The 23,499-nt window shown below is 38.3% G+C and overlaps 1 protein-coding gene across 1 annotated transcript in view; it reads left to right on the forward strand.

Annotated features, from left to right (window-relative positions):
• Capza2 (capping actin protein of muscle Z-line subunit alpha 2) overlaps positions 1–13,456 on the forward strand; it is a 31,769-nt gene extending 18,313 nt beyond the window's left edge. Inside the window, exons 5-10 of the mRNA XM_021190296.2 lie at positions 1,890–2,096; positions 2,798–2,877; positions 6,347–6,425; positions 8,671–8,742; positions 11,613–11,675; positions 11,884–13,456. Of these exons, the coding sequence (XP_021045955.1) occupies positions 1,890–2,096; positions 2,798–2,877; positions 6,347–6,425; positions 8,671–8,742; positions 11,613–11,675; positions 11,884–12,024 (642 nt within the window). The 3' untranslated portion in view covers positions 12,025–13,456. The remainder of the gene's footprint in view (positions 1–1,889; positions 2,097–2,797; positions 2,878–6,346; positions 6,426–8,670; positions 8,743–11,612; positions 11,676–11,883) is intronic.
• The last annotated feature ends 10,043 nt before the right edge of the window (positions 13,457–23,499 follow it).

Raw genomic sequence — 23,499 nt, forward strand, 5'->3', positions numbered from 1 at the left:
ATAATTTTAATACTTAAAACCAAAAACCTTCATTAAAAAGTGGCGTCTACTAATTTTTCACATGAACACATGTTTAAAAACTTTAAAGATAGTAACAAGTAAGGGGCCAGTGAGATGGTCTTGGGTACAGGCACTGCTGTGCAAGCCTGGTGACCTGATTTTGATCCCTGGAACCCACAGTGGAACGAATGGCCTGACTCTCAGAAGCTGTCCTCTGATAACGTTTGCTGTGTCTCAGGTAAAGGTTTAAAAGTGTCCATTGTAAAGAAGCGCAATGTTAAGGATTTACAACAAAACTTCACCATTTTTAATGGTGCTTTTCCCTTCTCCAGAAAACACTTGTGAATAAAGAGATGGGCACACCAGTAATAGATTTGTGGATTAAATTACACTATTAACATCTTGGGATATTATGCAACTGTTAAAGAGGATAGTGAGAGATAGCCAGTAGTCTTTGAGGGGTTTCCATAGATGTTTCTGTATACAAAAAGTCAGGTGTGTTTGGATTAAGGAGAAAGCCAGACCACATAGCCTGCTGTGGCCAAAAGGTAAAACTTTCTTCAGGGTACAGACTACTGGCTTGTTCCCAAGTGAAGGGGATGTAGCCTGCCACAAAGGAGCTTGAGGTTTTATAGGGTGGTTTTAGTTGGGCAGAGAGTGGCAAGAGAGCATTAAGGAGAAGGAAAGGGGGTCCTCTGCCTGTTAGCATAGCAGGAGGCTATGGTCAAGTTCTGTCGAGTCAAGGGTTTAGCAGACTTCTGAGAAGTAGAGAATGTTCAGCTTCCATTTCCCCAGTGAGGCGGGGTCCACATCATCATCTATCTTGGTGCCTTAGATGATTATATCTTGGGCCAAAGCTCTGGGCCAACCCAATGAAGTTCATAAAATTGTGTATGTTTGTATATGCACTTTTATCGTTCTTTGAAAACAGTGGTCCACAAACTGTCTCTCTCTCTCTCTGTGTGTGTGTGTGTGTGTGTGTGTGTGTGTGTGTGTGTGTGTGTGTGTGTGTGTAATTAGATAGGTGTACATATTTATTTAATTGGCATTTTTATGACCAAAACATTTTAGAAAAACTTACGTGCTACATTGTCAGCACAATTTCTATCAAACGGATGGGAAAGTCTTGTTGTAGGTCAGTATTTACTGTCTAGGACAGCTACAGGAGGAGAAAGGTGTTTGTTTGTTTGTTTGTTTGTTTGTTTGTCTAGTAAGATAAAAAATAAAAGGGCTATTTTTTTTTGTTTTTTTTGTTTTTTTTTTTGAGACAGGGTTTCTCTGTATAGCTCTGGCTGGCTGTTCTGGAACTTACTCTGTAGACCAGGCTAACCTCGAACTCAGAAATCCACCTGCCTCTGCCTCCCAAGTGCTGGGATTAAAGGCGTGCGCCACCACGCCCGGCTTATTCATATATTTCTTAAATGCATAAATTATGTTTTGAAGTTTTGGAAGTTAGTAGGAGTGATTAGTTTTTAAGAAACAAGCACATTGGGGAACAGAAAGACTGCCTGGCAAACAAATCCGGGCTAAAGAGCTGCCTCATGGATGGAAACTGTCAGATGGGGAGGGCCTCAGTTTTTAAGGACTCATGACTGCTATCAGAAATAGTAAGCTGCCTCTTTGAGTGGGTAGTGGATGGTCACCTCCAACACCGTATAGTAGGGAATCATTTTTCCTCCCGCTCAATATCCAAAAACTATCTGGAGATGCACTAATGTGTACTAATTGAGAATACCCTCGGTACCCTGTGGCCTATTCTTTTTAATGTATTTTCATGGCTTAGTTTAAGCAGTGGTTTCAGTGTAATTGTACAGGAAGGGTCTTAAACTAGTATTTATTACTGTGTGACCATGTTAATATTTTTTCCTAAATTTATTTGAAAATTGAAGGTTTTGATAACAGAACATGGAGACTTGGGAAATGGAAAATTTTTGGATCCAAAAAGCAGAATCTGTTTCAAATTTGATCATTTAAGAAAGGAAGCAACTGATCCAAGGCCCTACGAAGCAGAAAATGCCATTGAATCCTGGAGAACTTCAGTGGAAACTGCACTGCGAGCTTATGTAAAAGAGCATTATCCGAATGGGGTCTGCACTGTGAGTCGTCAGTGGGCATTTCTTCCCTGTTGTTTCTTATACAGATGTGCCAGTTTACATAATTCCTTGAAACTAACAACAGTAATATAGAACTAACAGCTTATAGCATCTAACTTTTCTTCTTTCAAGAATGTTTATCTTTCTAAAAAATATATTATGATAACCCCAAATGGTAAACTAATTGTATGTTAAATCAGATAGACACTGGATTAAAGGTTATGGTGGTACTTTCTTTAGTCATCTGCCCATATTTAGCTTAAATTAACTTTTATTTAGTTACAAAAATCTTAGAGAATCATTTTGTGTTTAATATCCTGTTGTTTTAACCTAATTTTTCAGAATGAAATGGTTTTTGTTTTTGAGCTTTGCTAAGACTGTGTGGATCCAGATAGGCTTTCTAGCCCCTGAGTTTGGTCTTCTCCATAGCCGTAACGGTCTTTGGAAATGCAGAGAAGATCCTGAAAATCCTCTGCTTGGAATCTTTCAGAGATTAGGATTACGTAATTAAGGTAGAGTCTAGGCATCTGTGAAAGATTGTGAAGCCAGGAGGAGGCCTTGGTTCTGTTTACCTATCCTATCTAAAATTACTATATATATCATAGTTTATGCCCACTTTCTATGGTATCTTATAGATACTTAAAGGGTGACATTGTTTGGCTTTAACTAAACTCACTATTGTCCTTGTTTTCTTTGCCAATAAGGTATATGGCAAAAAAGTAGACGGGCAGCAAACCATTATTGCATGCATAGAAAGCCATCAGTTTCAAGCGAAAAACTTTTGGTAAGTTAAAGGTTTGTGCACTTAATTTTAACAATGTTTATATTCCTCAATGTTTATATAACTCAGACTGTACCTTCTGTGTGTGACTGTGTTATAAGAGCAGTATAAACTTGATAACTAAAACTGCTGCCGCCCTCTGAGAGTTTGAAAGACACTTGCTTCATAGTGATCATCTGAGTCATTAGAGTGCAGTAAACCGGATGACATTCACCAGCGTGTAGGAGAGCAGAGTGATTTGGGAAGGGAACTGGCAGCAACCTAAGCAAGCATGTGTGCTTGCATACAGACCAGGTGGCACCCCATCTGCTCACTCTGAAAATGGGGTGCTCCTGTATCTTACTCAAGAGGGGAGGACAGAGCAGATAAAAAAAACTAAGAACCAGGGGTCTTCTTTAAATTGGGGAACTTTAGGTTAGGTGGAATTTTATTTTATTTCATTTTATTTTATTTATTTATTTATTTATTTATTTATTTATTTATTTATTTATTTATTTAGTGGGCCTTGTTTTGTTGGACAGTGTGAGAAGGTAGACTTACAATCATGCAAACTGCATACATACCAGTTGTTTGTACAAAAACCTGCGTTCCCCATGTTCATTTATCAGATGTTTAGGAAATTGTTGAATTTTATTCTGAATCTATGTATCATAAAATTCTAAAGTTCTTTAAGATGTTTATTAGTTTAAACTGAAAGTCTTGGCCACCTCTTTGTTAATACATGCTGAATATCAGTAAACACGATGGAAATGTATATAAAGTTTTGACTCATTAATTTGCTCAGGGTATTCTTGAGAGTAAAGTTATTAGTGTCAGTAACCCCAGTTAGACCAGTTCTAACCAAGGCTGCTCACTGTTTTGTCATGTCAAAAATCAATGCCAGGTTATATGAAAGGCTAACCAAAAATATTTGGAGGAATGCAGATCCACCATTCGTTTCTAAACATATGCCTAAGTGACAAAGTACAGCTTCCTAAAGATAGTGGCATACAGAGACTTCTTTATCTTATCTCCATAATCCTAAACCAATAAAGCTTTGGAAAATCATGGTTTATGTATTGTATTTGTGCCAGGAAATACATAATAAATCAACTGTCAAAGAAAAATTCTTGCGAACTTTTACTTACAAATCTTTGGGGAGACTTATTACTAGCTTTCAAAAATAAAGGTCCCTGGAGTTTTACTGTACATTAAATTAATTAAATCTCTTGGGTTTTCTATTCTCATTTCACTTACATACTGACTCCCTTTGTAAGCCACCACTGTGAATACTGTGTCTTTGAAGCTAAAAATGATTTTCACTTAGTAAAAACAAATTAATTTGAGGCTAGGCTTGGTAATGGATAACTGTAATCTCAGCACTCAGGAGGCCAAGTAGGAAGATTGCAAGATGGCAGCCTACCTAGGCTCCTGGTAAGACCCTGTCTCAAAAACAGAAGAGAAGGCTAGTCTTAAAAAGAGTTTCTTGCTGGGCGGTGGTGGTGCACGCCTTTAATCCCAGCACTTGGGAGGCAGAGGCAGGTGGATTTCTGAGTTCGAGGCCAGCCTGGTCTACAAAGTGAGTTCCAGGACAGCCAGGGCTATACAGAGAAACCCTGTCTCGGGAGGAAAAAAAAAAAAAAAGTTTCTTAACTTCACTTTAAACCACCTCTTCTAGTTCTTCATGTCTGCCACTATATAATAATAAATATATATATTAATATATATTTATTAAATAATAAATATTAGTTGAAGAAACATATTTGCAATTATAGTATTAATAAGAGAGGGATATAAAATTTTCATGAAAACTAGAAGATGTTGGTTATTTACTCTATTGAGTGAAGGGTATATTTACTCAATATGGTAATGCCTTGTTGAAGAACCTTTTGAACCTCTCAACTTGTACCATTATGGGATTTATTTTTTCTTTGCACAGTCAATGACTATGTATATATATTTCCAGAGTAATGAAAGTATTTAGGACTCAGTATTTTCTTGGTTTAGTGCTTAAAAGAAATAACTTTCTTGGAAATGTAAAACAAAAATGATGGGCTTTAGATTACTTTCCAGCAAGCTTCTGTGAATGTGCTTAGATAAGCCACTCAAAGACATGTTATTCATTTAATTACCTTGTATTTCCTTAATTGTTCTCAGGTATTGTGTGTTCTATAGGTATGAAGATTTTTTTTTTTATTATTATACAGAATTTTTCATGGGGTAAGAAACCCGGAAATGATAGTAAACAGGAGTCAAATGATACATTAAATGACTCTTTAAAGCTGAAAGCCTCTAATTTGCATATTAGAATGGCATTAATGTACATAATAGGAAAAATGGCTAAAAAGATATCTATGCAAAGTTTCAGAAAAATAGTATAAAAACAGCAAACCAATTGTGTATTGTCTCCCAATTTTCTACTGTAAATGTGATCATTTGCATACCTATGCCAAAAATATTTTTGAAAATGGTACTTTTTGTGTGAAAACTTAAACCCGATGTTGGAAAAGGCAGCTATATCCAACCCTTTCCAGATAGCAAAACCTAACTAGGCTTATTTGTTGTTACTTTGTGTCATTTGGCAAATATTAAACAGCTCCATTTGTGTTTGGGGAAATGACATAATAGTTCAAACTCAGTTATTTCTTAAATCATTTAATGGTCTCAATTGGTAACTCATGAGGACCTGAGTTTGATCTCCACCAGAGGGGACTCTGGGACACTCTCTGGGGAGGCAGAATCTGGTGGTAGAACCTTGAGGATAGATACTTGGGGAGCTCTGAGTCAGTGAGAGATGGTGTCTCAAAAAACAGGGTGGATGCCTCCTAGGTTCAACCCTGAAGGCATTTGTACCCTCCCTATTTAAACAAACAAAAAGTAGTTTAAATCTCTCTCTTAAGTGTGTTTTAGAACATCTAGGTGTAGTTACATCCACCTTTAAGCGCACAACTTGGGATGCAGAGGGAGGTGGATTTCTGAGTTTGAGGCCAGCCTAGTCACATAGTTCCAGGATAGCCAGACCCTGTCTCAGATGTGTCTGTGTTGGGAAGTTGCTTTAGGCCAGTAAGATGATGATTCAGCAGGTAAAGCCACCTGCTTGCCAAGTCTGAGGCTCTAAATGTGTTTTCTAGAACCCACAGACTAGAGAATCAACTCTTACAGATTGTCCTCTAACCTTCACATGCATGAGGTGGTACATGGATATACATACATACATACATACATATATACGTATTAAGACAATTCTTATATAACTTAGTTTTGGCTTGTATTTTAAAAATTATGTTCGTTACGTATGTTTTTCTTGGGTAAAATTTTAATGTGTCTTACAACTAAACTTTGAATCTCTTAAATATTTCAGTGGTTATAAAATCTGTACCCAATATCTTCTTCTGTCCTCTTTTACACTGTAGCATTAAATTTAATCCTGAAACAATATTGATTCAAATTATTCTCCCTACCCTTATTTACAGCTGCTGTTTTTATTTTTAAGGAATGGTCGTTGGAGGTCAGAGTGGAAGTTTACAGTCACCCCTTCCACCACACAGGTGGTTGGCATTTTGAAAATTCAGGTATGAAAAAGAGATTATTTACTGATCTCTAGATGGTTCTGGACTAACACATAATTAAGCATCATAACCTCTGTAGATTTTCTTTTAGAGTGATGGGGAAAACACGTAGTACGTTTTTAAGTCTTTTAAATAATTTGGCACTTCATTCCCTAGTCATTAAAAGTCCATGAGGATAGCTGACAGTTTCTAAAGTAGAGCTAAAATTAGATGCTGCCATTTGGTCTTCTCTTCATACAGTTTGTTCAACTAAGCATTTGCGTTGAATGTGTTCTGTGATCCGAAATGAGTGGAGTTGGGTGAAACATAATCTATATTACATATGGCTTTAAAATAATTCCTTATATGAATGAAATGCACTAGTATTGAACTCTTTGGTTCTTAATGTAAATTCCAATATTTATATAGAACATTTGATAGAAGTAAGTGCTTGTTTGAATCCTAATATACTACATGAGTCAAAGGAATGTACTGGCTGAGCTTTGGGTTTACTCATCACAGTATCACCCATTGTAAAAACTGTTATATGCTAAAAACTCTAAGGAGTTAAAATGAACCAGTGCTGAAGCTGTGTCATCTAGCTTTGGTATTCTTCCTAGTTTTATATTCTGTTATCTTAATATGTTTTGATGCCTGTTAATTTAGGGGCCCAAGACTAGAAGTTGAGAGCTTGAAGTTTGAAGTCAGATTTCACAGGTTTGAATTCTAGCCAGTTATTGTTTGGTGACTTCAGGAAATTTGATCTCCTGTTTATTTCTTTATCTAAAATCTGTTGAAAAGATTTTAGACTATCTCTTAGATTATTTGAGAATTAGTTCATGGGTAAAATAGTTAGAGGAAGACACAGACGAGACAGTGGACGATAGCTGTTGTTAATGTTTTCCTCTTCAGTTTGGCCTCAGTAGCATTGACCTGGACAATTACATCATTTTCTAAAATGGTGCCTCTGGTTGGACCACTGTGTCCTAGTTCTGCCTTTGGGGCCCAGCTCTTTTGCAGCTTGATTGTTAAGCTAGTTTACTCCCTGTCTTACTCACTTTTCTGTTGCTGTGAAAAGAACCTCATGACCAAGGAAGGCAGTTGATAGATGAAAACGGTTATCTGGGCTTATGGTGTCAGAGGGCAACTCCATGACTATCACTGTGGAGCCTAGTTGCAAGCAGGCAGCCATTATGCTGGGATAGAAGAGCTTATATCCAATCCTAATTCAACTAGCTGGGGAGAGTGAGGATTATTAACACTTCAAAGGGGTCCCCAGTGGCATAGTTCCTCCAACAAGGCCACACCTCTTAATCTTTCCCAAAAAGTTTCACCAACTAAGGTCCAAGCATTCAAATGTATAAGGCCTATTGAGACTACTCTATTCAAACCATCACCTTGTTCCCTAATGTATTCTTCACATTGCCTTTACCACAGATAATTTAAAAATGTAAATCTGTATTTGTCACTTTCTTTTTTTTTAAGTTTTTTGTTAATTTTTTTGTTCCATAGGACTTTTGTTTTCTTTGTCTTTTTTTTATTACTTTCTTTATTTACATTTCTTTATTCTTCACTGGTTTCCCCTCTGAAAATCCCCCATCCCCTCCCCACTCCCCCTTATTTGTCACTTTCAAGTTTAACATTTTGTGATCCAAACCAGAAATATTTGCATGACATGCAAGGCCCAAAAATACCTGTGTATTTATTTCCACAACTATTTCCTTCTCCCTGTTTCCTGTGTAGTGCAGCTATAAATACCACAGCCCTTCCTTTATCTCAGAGCCCTTTTCATTCCTTGGAGAAAATCTGCTAATGTGCTTGTGTTGGAATACAAGGTCAGGAACCTGGTCTTTTTAAAAGTCATATCTATAATATTATATAGAGATATATGTCAATGTATATATCATAATTATAGTAATGAGTCACTTAATACTTAAGTAAACTCATTTCTAAGTTTTGGGGAAATGGTTGGTAGAAATATACAAAGAAGTAATGTTCGGAAGAGAATATTAAACCAATTTCAGACATCTCAGGTTTGGACATCAGTAGAATGACTGTGAGGTAAAATATCTAATTGTGACAGTTGCTGAGTATGTGAAGATACAACGCAGGAATATATAGTCTCTAGACTTAAGGCTGCTAGAGTTCCGAAGGTCTAGAGCTCTCCAGAAAAGTCTGAGGTCAAGATAAAGTTGTAGTAATGTTTGTTGATGTAGGAGACCTGGAAGCATTCCTGCAACATTGTTGCTTTCTTTTCTTTCTCTATCAGGTTCATTATTATGAAGATGGTAATGTTCAACTAGTGAGTCATAAAGATATACAAGATTCCCTCACAGTATCTGTAAGTAATTAGTTCCTCAGTGAACATAAAATAACAATGTTTTTGTAAAACAGCAACTTTACAGTTGACTTCTAGTGATATTTTTCCTTCAGATTAAAGAGTTTTCAAATAGATTAAAGTTGATGAGGAATTGCAGTTCTGTGCATTTTGGGCAGCTTTAAGAGGTAATTCACATTCAGTTCATGCTTTTAAACTATAAAGTTTGAGGGTATTGTGGCTTTACCATCTACTTTATGACATGATGGATCTGTCTATTATGAACATTTCAGATGAATAGTCAGTAGTGTGTTTTGGTACTGGCTTTTTCATTTAGTAGTTTTGATCATTATCTTCTGTTAATGGTTTAGTCCCTTTTGTTGTCCAGTAATACTCCATTTTGTGGTTATACACCTTCATCCACTCACCAGTTACCATAGCTATTCTGCTCTCTAGATTGTCTTGAACATTCATACACTATTTTTGTGTAGACCTTTTTCAATTTTTTTGTTGTCATGCATAAGAATGGTTGTTATCTATAGGAATTGATTTATGTGGTATGTGTAGTGTTTTGAATTATTGTCATATTGTTTCCCAGCGTGAGTACCACTTTAGAGTTTTAATAGTGGGAGATGAAGGCTCCATGTTTTCTATATCCTTACTAAAAGTTGGTGTTTTGATTGCAGCTCTTTGTCTTAGGTTTATCTGCTCCAGTGATAAAAATACCATGACCAAAAAGCAACCTGGAGAGGAAAGAGTTTATTTAATCTTACATTTTATAGTCCTTCCATCTTAGGTACTTTTCTGTGTCTGTGATAAAACAGAGGCAACTTATAGACAGAGTTTAGGTGGGGCTTCCTGTTACAGAGGGTTAGGATTCGATCACTGTCATAGCAGAAAGCAGCAGGCATGGTAGGGATGACCCTGGAACAGCAACTGAGAGGACACATTCATGTACCAATAGGAAAAAAGTACTCTGGTGATGGCACCTGTCCTTTGAGACCTCAGAGCTCACTCCCAGTGATACACTTCCACTAGTAAGACATACCTCCTGGTCTTCCCCAGCAACCACCAACCAAGGACCAGGTACTCGGACAGAGCCTGGAGGGCCAGGCTTACTCACACTGCCACACCATCATTTAGAGAATTCAGGGCAGGAATTCAAAGCTGTAACTGGTACTGAGGCAGAGACCATGAAGGGATGCCTCTTACTTACTTGTTTCCATGGCTTCCCCAGCTTGCTTTTTTACTTAGCTCAGAAACACATGCCCAGGGGTACTGCACACAGTGGGCAGGTCCCTCCCACATTAGTCTTGACAATCAAGAAAATGCCCCAGAGACATGTCCAAGGGCTGATCTGATAGAGAGTTCTCAGTTGAGTTCCCTCTTCCCAGTTGACTTCAGTTGTATCAAGTCTGTTTTTCCATCTCCCCGATAATTACTTAGGTTGACCCTCATAGTGTTTTTATTGGCCATTTTCTTTTTAGGGTTGAGAGACTTGATGTATGTTCAAATTCATTGCCTTTCATTCTTTTTTTTTTTTTTTTTTAATTTAGTTACATTTATGTGTATGTGTGTTTTGCTGGTATGTATGCCTATGTGCAACATATGCACATTGTGCCTGTAGAGGCCACAAGAGGGCCTTGGATCCCCTGGAACTGGAGTTTCAAATGGTTGTTGAGCTTCCTACCATATGTTTGCTGGCACTAGAACCCACAGTCTCTGGGGAACCAAGCTGGACCATCTGTATAGCCCCTGTTGGCAATTTCTTAATTGCTTATTTGTGCTTTTACTATATTCTAGATGCATGTCTGGGGTCATGTAATTTGTAAATAATTTCACCTTTTTTGTTTTGTTTTCTTCGTTTTGTTTTTGTATTTTGAGACATAGTTTCTCTATAAACTCCCTGGTTGTCCTAGAACTTGCCTTGTAGACCAAGCTGGCCTCAAACTCACAGAGATCCATCTTCCTTTGCCTCCCAAGAGCTGGGATTAAAGGCAAGTGCTATTACATCTGGCTCTATTTTTACCTTTCTGTATGATGTCTTTCCAGCTTTCTTACAGAGTCATTTGCAAAACAAAGCTATTATACTGTCTTACTGTATTCTTATTTCTTCTATGTGTGCTTTTTATTATTGAAATGGAAACCAATGCCTAAAACAAGGTCATTGAAGATAAGTCCATGACTCTGTACCTAACTTTTAAACAATACTAAATATTTTAAATTCCTTCAGTTCCAAGAACTTTTGTATTTGAATTTTCTTTCTCCTTAAAGTTTTCAACATTTTTTTAATTATCTTTGCATCTATTTTCTTGTCATTTTTTTTTACTCCAAATATACTAGTAGTGTAATCAGCAGTAACATTTCCCTGAAGACATTTGTGCTTGTATACAAAAGTACTAGCATATTGTAAATATTAATTTTACAGTGGTATTGACTTTTAAAAAGAAGCTTATGGTTACGTTGGACCAAATGCTACCACCAAAGGGGAAAAATGACGCCTTTTTGACATGGGTTCTTGTAGACATCAGAAGAGGGATTTGACTACCTCAGAGCTAGAATTAATGGTGTTTGCTACTTAGTTCTAGGATTTATTTTCAAGACAGGGTTTCGTTATGTAGCTTTGGCTGTCTTAGAACTCAGGCTGACCTTGAATTCATACAGATCCATCTGTCTTTGCCTCTGCACCCCAAGTGCTGGGATTAAAGGCATGAACTACCATGCCTAGCTGCAGTAAGAGCTACGTGGCTTTAAAAATAGTGGTTTAGTGGTAGAATTTTTTTTTAACATGTATAAGGCCCTTAGTTCAATTCCAGCCCTGGAGAAAAAAAAAAAAAAACTAATTAAAAAATAGAGAGATTTAATTTTCCCTTTTTTTTAAACTTTTATTTCAGAATGAGGTGCAGACAGCAAAAGAATTTATAAAGATTGTAGAAGCTGCAGAAAATGAATACCAGGTATGATTTTCTAAAGTATCTGTTCACTGAGGGATGGCTCTTGAGTTTGATAACTATTTTGAAAAAGTTTTTAAGTCCATTTTGTGGTTTTTTTATTTCACTGTTAAGCAGTGAAATGTGCTGCTTCAAGAGTATTCTGAAAATGTCCTGTGTTGTAAGTAACTGTGTCCTTGATTTACTTTAAACATCTAACCACTGTTTTTTGTAGACTGCCATCAGTGAGAATTATCAGACGATGTCGGACACTACCTTCAAAGCCTTACGTCGGCAGTTGCCAGTGACACGTACTAAGATCGACTGGAACAAGATCCTTAGCTACAAGATTGGCAAAGAGATGCAGAATGCATAAATGAAAATTGCATGAGCAGATTGTTTTAGTGTCTTCGCGTTACAAAAATTATTGCAAAAGTATTCTGAGCTGACAGCTGCCCAGTGAGGTGGGCTGTTGTATCTAAGATCACTGTAATTAAGTAGTGTGGTTAGAGCACAGAGCTTAGCTAATAACCTTGTTCCATTTCCTTTGTTCAGAGGGTTGGAATGAGTTTAGATAAGAATCTTACTCTGTTCCTCCTTCAAAGTCTCTGTCTCTCTCTCTCTCTCTCTCTCTCTCTCCCTCTCTCTCCCTCTCCCTCTCCCTCTCCCTCTCTCTCTCCCCCTTCTCCTACAGTGAAGAGGTGATCCCTCTGGTCAATGTTAAAGGGTTTGAAATATCTCAAAAGTACCTTATTTACTGTAACCCTGAGCTTGTCTTTGGCTTGTGAAAGGGGCAGCTTTTGATGTTAGCCCAGGTATTTTTAGTGGGGTCAGTAATGGGCACTCTAGTTAAGGTGGTTGATGGACTTAGCCATATATGCTGCTAAAGAAATTGTCTACCTTTTCCTTTCACCTCTTCCAGCATGGAAGGTAGCGATTAGAGGGAGAGCATTTTCTATACCAGTTACGTTAAACCTTCTCAGTAAGGTTATTTAGCTAGCTTCGTGTCTAACTAAACTTTTTTAAAACAAGGCCAAGGTCTGTTGCTGTTTTGAGATTCTGAAATTAAATGAGAATACTTATTTCAGAAATGCATTTAATGCTTTTTTTTCTTGTGACAGTTATGCAAATTAGCTTGAATTCCCTATGTTCCTGAGTTATTTTTATCACAAAGCCACAAGTGTATTATAAGGCAGATTGTAATATATATATAATCCTAAACTCATGAACATGTCTCAATTGATTCTCCCTCCCCTTGGATTGGAAACTGAATTTCATTGTGACATTAAAATGGCAAAATTTGGTATTTATTTGAGTAAAAAAAAAAAAAAATCACCAGTGAATCATACACTATTTTAAACTACTTTCTTTGTATATTGTCATTCTTAACAAGTTGTAAATTAGAAAATTTGGGAGTCCATATGGTATGCAACTGCATCTTTTGTTCTCCATTTTCCTATGCATCATAAGCATGTTTGTAATACTTTAAAAATATATCTACTGCCACCACAGGAATTCAAGCCTCAGTGAATGTTAGCATTTACTGTGAGGAGTTGGTGGATTTGTGGTTTCATTCAGTAGTTTTGTTGCTTAGACTCGAGTGGAATCCATTCTTCACATACTCCTGCAGACATCTGGGCCTGGAATTTTTTTTTTTTTTTAAACACCACTTTTACTATGTATAATAAAATATTTCATTAGCTTGAATTGTATAGATTTTTAAAAATTCAATAAGAGCATGTTGTTTAATTTCTTTTTAAAATCACTGTTGGGCTTTGAAAGCATTGCAAATATATGACATTGTGACAGTTTTGGCTAATTTTCTCTTTAGCTTTTAAGTCTTGGCATCAGGATTTTTACAGAAAATGAACTGATGACATTAATTCTGTGTCTAGATTTTTAAAACACATAGTTAACTTTTGATGATCCTGAAGTAAATACTAGGAAGTAACTGATTTGCTAAGTTGTGGGAGTTGGGCTAGCTAGCATGGGTTTATATATCCATGGCAGCCAATTATTTTGACTTTATTTTCTAGAATCTAGAATATACTTTTGAAAATGTATACAACTTTTCAAATTGGCATGTGAACCATGAAATTCTTCCAAAAATTCAAGCATGCCAAAACAGTGATTGTACAATTTTAGAGTCTTAATATTTTGTTTATATGAAAGAAGATGGAGCCATGGGATGCCTAAAGCTCAGGGGTATCTTTAATGGGAACTGTAGTTGCTGGTCTGGTGCAGGTTAAGTAAGCTGGCATATGGAGGCCAGGAGAGTCGGAGTGAACTTGGGAGGCTCCTACAGTAGTCTGAAAACGCTGGCTTGGACATGGGTGGTAGCTCTAGAGGCAGTATATATAGTGGAAGCTAAGCTTAGTGAGATTTGCTGAAAGCTTGGTTGTGAAACATGAGATGAAGTTTTTTTTTTTATTTTATTGTTATTATTCTTTAATCTTTTTTTACATTCCAGTCCTTATCCCTCTCTCGGCTCACCCTCCCACAGTTCCTCATCCCATTCCTCCTCCCCCATCTCCAAGAGGATGCTCCCACCAGTATCCTCCAACCCACCAGACCTCCCCACTCCCTGGGGCCTCAAGTCTCCTGAGGGTTAGGTGCATCTTCTCTCACCAAACCAGGCAGTCCTCTACTGTATGTGTGTCAGGGCCTCATATCAGCTGGTGTATGCTGCCTGCTCAGTATCTGAGAGGAGATGATGATATTTTGAGCTTGAAGAATTAGGAATATTTGGAAAGCAAGTATGTGTTTAGGAGCAGGAGGATGGCCAGAAGAATTTGGTTTTAGATTTCACAGGAAATGGGTAGCAGAGAAAGGAACCAGGAAATAAATGCTGTGTGTCAGAAGAATGGGGAAGTAGGCCTGTTAAGGAGTTGCCAACTACTAGCCATGAAGTTCCCTGGGACAGTAGTGCTCAGGGTGAAGGAGCATTTTCTGTAGGCATAGAGTATACAAGCGGAATTCAACCAAGGGACTTGATTTGCCAAGATTGTGTGACTCACCACATGAGGAAGGTTCCAGTGATGACCTGGGAAGGAAATGACCCAAGAGAGAAAGTATAAGGAACATGGTGTTTGGTGTGAAGGACTACCACAGTGGTTCTCAGCCTGTGAGTCCCGACCCCTTTGACAAACCTTTCTGCGAAAGTATCTATACTACGACTCATAATAATAGCAAAATTACAGTTATGAAAGTAGCGGCAAAAAATAACTTTATAGTTAGGAGTCACCACAGCACGAACTGTATAAAGAGTGTTAGGAAGGTTATGAACTACTGGACTAGAAGGAATTCACTATCAGTGGATAAGTTGTGGTTAGTATAGTATGCCTAAAGCTGAGATGCAGAAGGTGTAGAGTGATTAACAGGTATAGCAAAGGCAATGAGGAGCTGGAGTACAGCGGGAGACACACCCAGCCATGAGCTTGGGGATGGAGGAATAGAATAGCTGTGGGTATTGAAACCGGGACTTCAGTTAGGTGTGTGGCATAGTGCTGTTGTCACAGACTGTACAGATGCTTTCTGGTTTACAGTGGGCATTTCTGCTGCATCCTTACACATGAGATCCAAATGGGATAGCATAGATTCTCATGAGGCTTGTCGTGTTTTTAGGTTCTGGAAACAAACAAGAGCTTTAAAAAGTTCTGGCTTAGGATGTTTTTTAAAATTTTTAGTAAAATTAATCAAGAACACCTAAACATAGCTGTATAGGACCTAAGTAATTGTTTCTGCATTTAAAATAGTTGTTAATAAGCACAGTGCAAGTTTTGAAGTAATGAAAGACAGTTTCAAAAGGTTTTACATACTAATGTTCTTTTTGTGCCCTTGCCAACCACTGGATGACATTGGGACATTTAGCCACGAATACCTAGTGGCTCTTGTCATATGTTCATGTACAAATACTCCACTGAGGATATGTATTTTAAGGATGCTGTCTCACATCTCCAAGGTGGATTACTTAAAGACAGAGCCACAGCATATTCTGTAATCATGAATCTTATGTATTTGAGGAGTTAAAATAGAAGGGAATTTGTAGCCCTGGCTGTCCTGGAACTCAAGTTGTAGACTAGGCTGGCTTCAATCTGCCTGCCTCTGCCTCCTGCGTGCTGGATTTAAAAGGAATGTGCCTCTCCATGACTGGCTTTTTGAAATAGTCTTTTTTAAAAGGCAGAGAACTTCAAGATGGATAGGTATCTCGAAATTTAATGTTTTAAGCATTACATGGAAACATAGTGCCAGCCAGGAGGGAGTGCTTCCTATTAAAGAATGAAAATTTAATTTACCAATTAAAATGGCCAGTTAGACGTGAGGAAATTATTGTCAGAGGGTGAAGATCGAGAGAGAAGAAAGTTAGTGTCAAGTTATTCAAGACGTGTATGGGTATTGTGGAGTTAGGCAAACATGAACCATTCTTAAGGTCATGGAATCGCAGCAGTGCTCTGTGGCCTCTGGCATACTAAGCATTTTCAAAGATGCTGATATTTATAAAGCACACTGCAGGGATGGTGGTTCTTGATCCAATTAAGAGGATCAGTATCTTGATACACTTGGAACCCATTTAGAAGGATGGGCAACAGATAGGAATTAAGGGCTCATGAGGGAGGTGGCTCTCTCACCAAAAAAAAACCAAGAGAGAATTCTATACAAGCTTAAGGACCTGGATTTAATCACAGAAAGAAAAAAGATGGGCACATGCTTATAATAGTAAAGACTATTGAAAAACCAGCTCTGTTGAAACAAAAGGATCCATGGGGCTTTCTGGGCAGCTGCTGTATCAGTGCCATGTTCAGGAAGGGACCTCTCTAAAATCAGAAAGACTAAGCATAACGTGCTTGCTGCAGAAGTACGAATACCCATATGTAAATCTGGCAAGTATGGCAGCCTCTTGTAATACTAATACTCACAAAGCAGAAACAGGGCCATAGTTGGCTAAACTAGCTTGTCAGATTAGCTGAGTCAACAAACTGCAGTTAGAGTGCTTCAGTTAGTAGAAAACCAATGCTCAAAACAGTTGATGTCTTACAATGATGAATTCTTGGGAGATGTAGTGAAAAATCCAGTTCTTAAACAAATTTGTATGAATGCCCCAAAAAGTCTTTATGACCAGACAGCGTAAGCCATCCCCTTCCTCTTTGGCTTCATTTGTGCTAACCTGATATCCTCTAGCTGGACATGAACACATATTATAGAGAATGCACGGCTCTGACATCTGGGACTTCTACCTGAATATGAGGGCTTGACTCCTGTCTCCCAAACACTAAAATACCCAGCAGCCCCAGCCCTCTTGTGGAAGACTTGTTCTTTACAAAGATACTACAAAATAGAAATGGTTCTTGTGATTCAGTATCACAGGAGGGGGGGGGGGGAAGAAAAACATCCCTGCCTATATGCACTCACTTTCCCCTCACTTTACATATACTAAGTTTGGTGTGTTTATTTTTCACTTAAAACTGAAGAACATGCTGACATATTGGAAACTACACGGATAGAAATGTGTATAAAAACTATTCCGGGCAAGTTAGGAAGATGCCGTAGAGTGGACAGGGGAAAGTTGACTCCTGCTGAGCTGAGCTGAGTGTGGTGGCATTGGTCTAATCAGAGCACCTGCGGAGTGGCATCAGGGAGATCAGGAGTTTTAGAACCCCCTGGACGACATAGCAAGCGTGAAGCCAGCCTCGACAGCCTACTTAAGACCTTGTCTCAAGGGAAAACAGTGCAGCAGACATACATGGTGCACGTGTTCGATCTTAGCGCTGGGGAAGCCTAGGCAGGTGGGTCTCAGATGGCAGCCTGTCCTATATACTGAATTCCAGTGAAGCCAGGGTTATATACACCCAGTTTTTTTTTTTTAAGTTACTAATAGCTCTTTATATTAGATAAAATTTTCTGTTACAGGAATTCTTAAGGTATAAGCTTAAGTTTAATAACACACATAAAAAAAAAAAAAAAAAACTGATGAAATCTCCCAGTAAGTTAAAAGCAAAGTACTTTTAATATGCTGCTAACCAAAGGGCACTACTACATTGTGCCTGGAATGCACTGAGTGTTCTTTGTAGGGAAATCTATCAAAGTAGCGTGCTACATTAGCATTTTAGGTAGGAAAAACATGAGCTTTCACAAAGGCCACTTGCATACAGTAAAACTTAGTGCCAGTCCTGATTCTCAAGGCAGCCTCTCCAGGCCATGTGGTGAGGCAATAGAATAGTCAAAGGGAAGAAGTTTAATTGGACTCATACTTTATATCATATACCAAGTTAAGATGGCGTCAAAGATTTTAAATTATCGTGTGTTTCAAATCAGTTAAAGTAGTTTTATAATTTTAGGTAAAACTCAGAATCCATATAATAATAAAAAAAAAACGTATTTTGGTTTCATAAATATCAGTTTCTTCCATGGCTTAGCAAAGTCAGAAAATAACCACAGAAGAAAATATTTGCAACTTAATAGCAATACCAAACAATTCCCAATACCAAACAAGACGCTGTGACACAAGATTGAAGTTTCTCTGACACCTGAATCTCTTGGAAAATCTTATGAGTCTTCGGCTAATTGGACTTCACCAAGAAATAAGCACTTCTTGCTTAAACTACTGCTATTTAGGGCTGGTTTATTTTAGGTGACTTCTGCCTTTCATTCTGTGAAGAACTTTGTACCAGAAGTAGGGTCTGGTAGACAAGAAAGCATGGCATGGGCTAAAAGCTTTGTCTCTTAGCAATTGGGTACAATGCAGTTTGCTATGCATTACTTGTGCCACTACGTAAATGCCAGTAACAACTTTTAATCCCCGTGCAGAAAGAAAGTCATCTCTAGACCTCTAGACACTCGCATCTCTAGAATGTTAAAAAAAAAAAAAAATCTAAGTTCAGTTTAATCTGTGAAATCAAGTATTTTAAGGATTGCCGTATGCCAACCAATTACTGACTTAAATGTGTCCCCAAATCTACTGAACCTGGCTGTTAGGGCTATTCATTCTCTCACTTGTAACGACTTGAGTCTGAGTCTTATTTTTGGGAGAATGGGGCTATGAAGAAGAACCAGTCCTAACCTCTACAGTCTTAAAAACAAAATTTCACTCTCACACTGTCTCATCTAATAGTTAAGAAAAAAATATACCAAATGTGTCTTAAGATACAGCTGAGTCAAACGATGGACATTTACTAATAAGCTTTATTCAGACAACAACCTTCAAAACTAGAAAGGAAAAGGGTAGAGAAGGATTTTGTCTTCTCTCAAGGCATTTACTATGAAGAAGGAGGAGGAGGGGGAGGGGGAGGAAGAGGAAGAAGAAGAAGAAGAAGAAGAAGAAGAAGAAGAAGAAGAAGAAGAAGAAGAAGAAGAAGAAGAAGAAGAAGAAGAAGAAGAAGAAGAACTATCTTCTAGTAATGTCAGAAGCTTTAACCATAACTAGCATGGCTGCCTAAACATGAACCAAACAAGAACGACAGCAGACATGCTAAGGTAGCTAGGAATAGACCATAGGGCATCAGTCCTACATGAAGAACTTCTAATGAATGCTCAGAGTGGGAGAAATAGCCTTCCCAGGGAAGAACACACTGATTTGGCTATCTAAAACCAAGTGGTCAGATTTGAAAACATACATTCAAGTAATATGACATAGACTAAACAAGTTACACTTTACGCTACATATGTTTATGCCTATACATATATACATTAATGAAAATGGGATGTTAATTTGAAATAGCAAGAAGTACACGGGAGGGTTTGCAGGTAGGAGAGGGAAAGAAGAAATAATGAAATCATCGTATAATCTCAAAAGTAAAATCGATTTTTAAAAAATGATTTTATGGGAGAAAGTGGCTACAAGAGTGTGGTCAGAGAATAACTTGCTGGAGGCTATTCCCTCCTTCCACCATGTGGGTTTGGGGCATTGAACTCGGGTGGCAAACACCTTTACCCATGGAGTCATCTGGCAGGCCAGGGTGAACATCTCTAATTACACAAACTGTTACGTGTTTGTCGTGGTTTGAATGAGGATGCCCCCCCCCCCAAGCCTGCATGTCTGAATGCTTGGTCTGGCGTTAGTGGGACTGTTTAGGAAGAATTAAATGTGGCTTTGTTGGAAGAGGTGTAACACTGGAGGTAGACTTTGAGGTCTCAAAAGCCCACACTAGGCCCAGTTTCTCCTCCAACTCCTCCTCCTCCTCCCCCCTCCTCCTTTTCTCCCTCCCTCCCTCCCTCCCTCCCTCCCTCCTACTACCTCTTACCTGTGAATCAGAAAGTAAAAAGATCTAAGCTACTGTTTCAGTGCCATGCCTGTCTGCTGACAGTCATGATGGTTGGTTATGGACTAAGCCTCTAAGACTGTCAGCAAGCACACAAATAAATGCTTTCTTTTCCAGCAATTCTTTTGGTCACGACACAGCAACAGAACATATATATTCTGTAGCACATTCACTGAACCCATTATCAGCTGCACAGTTTTTCTTTTTCTACTTCATACCTATTTTATGTTTTGTCGCTTCTGTCACTAGAGATGTCGTGAATGGCTTCACTAAGTGTTTCAATGTTCTGCATAATGGGAAAAGTTGTTTGTGATTGTAAGAATGTGCTTGAGCGGGCTGATGAGACAGTTGACATTTTCAGCAAGGAAATGAATCTCATGCAATTCTCGAATGCTGCCAGCAGGTGTCGCTGTCTTCTTTTTCAGGCTGATCAGATCTGAGCACTGTTGACGGAGGACACCCTGCCAGGAAGTTCTGTAGGTATCCCACAACCTGAGCTTGTTGAAACTTGGCTGTTGTTCAGCAGAAGGATGTTCCAAAAACTTTTTTCCCCCACAGCAGCTGAAGACAAGGTCCTTAAGATATGGATCTATGAATACTTCTACAGATATTTGTAGAAAGTTTGAAAATACATTCTTATCTGTTTTGAAGTTTTTCTTCATTAGAGAACTTGCAATCCCTCTTGTCAAAAAAAAAAATGCATTCATGCATGTATATTCCTTCCTTCTCTTCTTCCTCCCCCTTTGTTTTTTTTTGTTGTTTGTTTGTTTTACAATACCTACTTACCTTTTCTGTATTTGGGTCCCATGGGCTTCACATTCTAATGTTCGTAACCTCAAGTCACTTTCAAACATTTATGGGAGGAAGTTTAGCAGATCTACACTGGGAAGCTTTCACCATAGCTGACTTACTCAACAAGCTCTTTCCAAGTAAGGGTGTTTATTCTAGGGAAGAGAGAGACACTGAACATGCCAATAGCACAGTGTCAGAAAGAGCCGAGGGTATAGTCAGTTGACAAAGCACTTGTCCAGCATGCCTAAAACCCTGGGTATGGTTCCCAACAAAGCTTACAATAGGACATGGTGATTCACACCTATGTGCCAGCACTCGAGGTGGAGGACGGAGGATCAGGGAGTTCACATTCATTCCTTACTACATAGATAGCTGGAGGCTAGCCTGGGCTACAGACACTTAAACAAAGAAACTAAAAGTCAGGAAGTAGTAAGTGTATAAGAAAACAAAGTAGAAGGCCTCAGTCAGAATGCTGAGAACAACGGACAGTGAGGCCCCTGAACCTAGTTGATGCATCTTTAGTACTATCCCTGTACCTAAGAGAACACACGAGAGAAGGGACAGAAAACTTGTAAGAGCCAGAGGGCCAGGGCACCTGCCTTGAGACAGTGTTCTCTAGACAGAACACAAATGCTACATTCATGGAATCCCAACAATATAGTCAGCTGAAGGAGACTAATACAATAACCACACCAGATCACATCCAACATGGATGGGGGAAACCTTATGAGGCCCTACCCTTAGTTGAAGAGCTATAAGAAATTAGTGGCTACTGAGAGAATGAGACTTGAGAATCTGTTATATACCATGCCAAAACCTTGATAGGTTATCTAATCACATGAGATCAGTCCTAAACACATATACACATTAGTAACAGTAAATGGACTCAGCAGGTTGTTTGTGTATATATAATATATATAGTATACATATATACATATATAACATGTATACGTACATTGTATATATATATATATACATATATAACATGTATATGTACATTGTATATGTATATAAATACGTAACATTCATGTGTACATACAATAACTTGTAGATGTATATACTATATACATATGTAACATGTATGTGTTTATTATATGTATATATAAATACATAACATTCATGTGTACATACAGTAACATGTAAGTGTATATTCTATATACATATGTAGCATGTATGTGTATGTTATGTATATATAACATGCACATGTACATTATATGTATATACATATATAGCATGTATGTGTACATTATATATACATATATATAACAATAATAATTGAAGAGGTGGATATTCTGAGAGGGAGTTAGGGGGACACAGAGGAACTGGAGTGGAGAGAAACTCATAGAAATGATGCAAATATAGTACTCAATATGAGTCTCAAAAATTAAAATAAAAAAAAGCAACTCTTTCCACCCTTTCAGCTCCCCCCACCCCCGACTAAGAAAGAAACAGGCTTGGGTTGGAGAGTTGTTTCAGTGGTTAAGAGCACTTGCCACTCTCGTAGAGGATAAGGTTTGATTCTAAGCACCCACATTGCAGCTCACAACTGTCTGTAACTCTAGTTCTAGGGATCTGATGTCGCCTTCTGACCTCCTTGGGCACCAGGCATGGACATTGTGCACATTGATCCATGTAGACAAAACACTTATGCCCATAAAATAATAAAAATAAATTCTATTGGGAGGCAGAGGCAGGTGGATTTCTGAGTTCGAGGCCAGTCTGGTCTACAGAGTGAGTTCCAGGACAGCCAAGGCTACACAGAGAAACCCTGTCTCGAAAAAACCAAAATAAATAAATAAATAAATAAACAAACAAATAAATAAATAAATAAAATGTAAAAAAATGAAAGGAAAAGGAAAGAAACAGGTTGATGTGCAAGTCACTCAGGAAGTTAAATCCTACTCTTATTCAAAATAAAGGTAGAGAGTCTCTTTGGACGCGATGAAGATGCATAGGAGGGGTCTGTCTGTATCACAGTTGTTTATTTTGTCCCTTCCTCTCCATCCTCCCACTGCCCACCAGTCCTAGGTTGTAAGCTTTTCAGGGGCAGGAGTCTGTTCTAGTCACCAATGTTGCCCACACTCCTAGACTTCTGACCTGCACTCAACAAATCCACCTTGAAAAGTAAATGAGTAAGCTGGAACAGAGTCAACAGAACAGTCTAATTACATCATCCAGGGAAAAATGAAACAAAACAAATCTCTTCATTGTTGTTTAAAATGTGTATTAGCCTATTTTTGTCGCTATCACAAAACACTTAATTCTAGGAGGCTTGTCAATCTATGGTAGAGGCCAGAGGTCTGAACTGTGTGGTCCTGTCTACAGCAAGGGTCTCGTGGCAGGTGGCCTGATGGGAGGTTCCTTTCAGATAGAAGATAGAGAGGCCGAGAGTGGAGGAGGGCAGGTTTTTGTCTCCTGTCATCACTTGTTACCTTAAGGACTAAGTCAGGAGCTGGATAGATGGATGGCTCAGTGGCTAAGGGGGCTTGCTGAGCTTGCAGAGGGCTGGGGTTTGGTTTCCAGCATGCACACTGAGTGGCTTATAACTCCTGCTCCAAGGGATCCAACACCCTCTTCTGGGGTCTGTGGCTACATGTACATGCATGCTTACACACACACACACACACACACACACACACACACACACACACACACATATTCTCTCACATACATAAATAAAAATAAAGATTTTTAAAAATGAATTAAGGTAGATTCCTCCAAGAAAACCTAGTTTTAAAAGTAGCCCTTACTTCCTTGCCTCTTAAAGGTTCCATAGCACCTCTCAATGGGGACTCACTGGCTTC

The sequence above is a fragment of the Mus pahari genome, chromosome 2, assembly GCF_900095145.1.
Source record: "Mus pahari chromosome 2, PAHARI_EIJ_v1.1, whole genome shotgun sequence".
Classification (NCBI taxonomy): domain Eukaryota; kingdom Metazoa; phylum Chordata; class Mammalia; order Rodentia; family Muridae; genus Mus; species Mus pahari.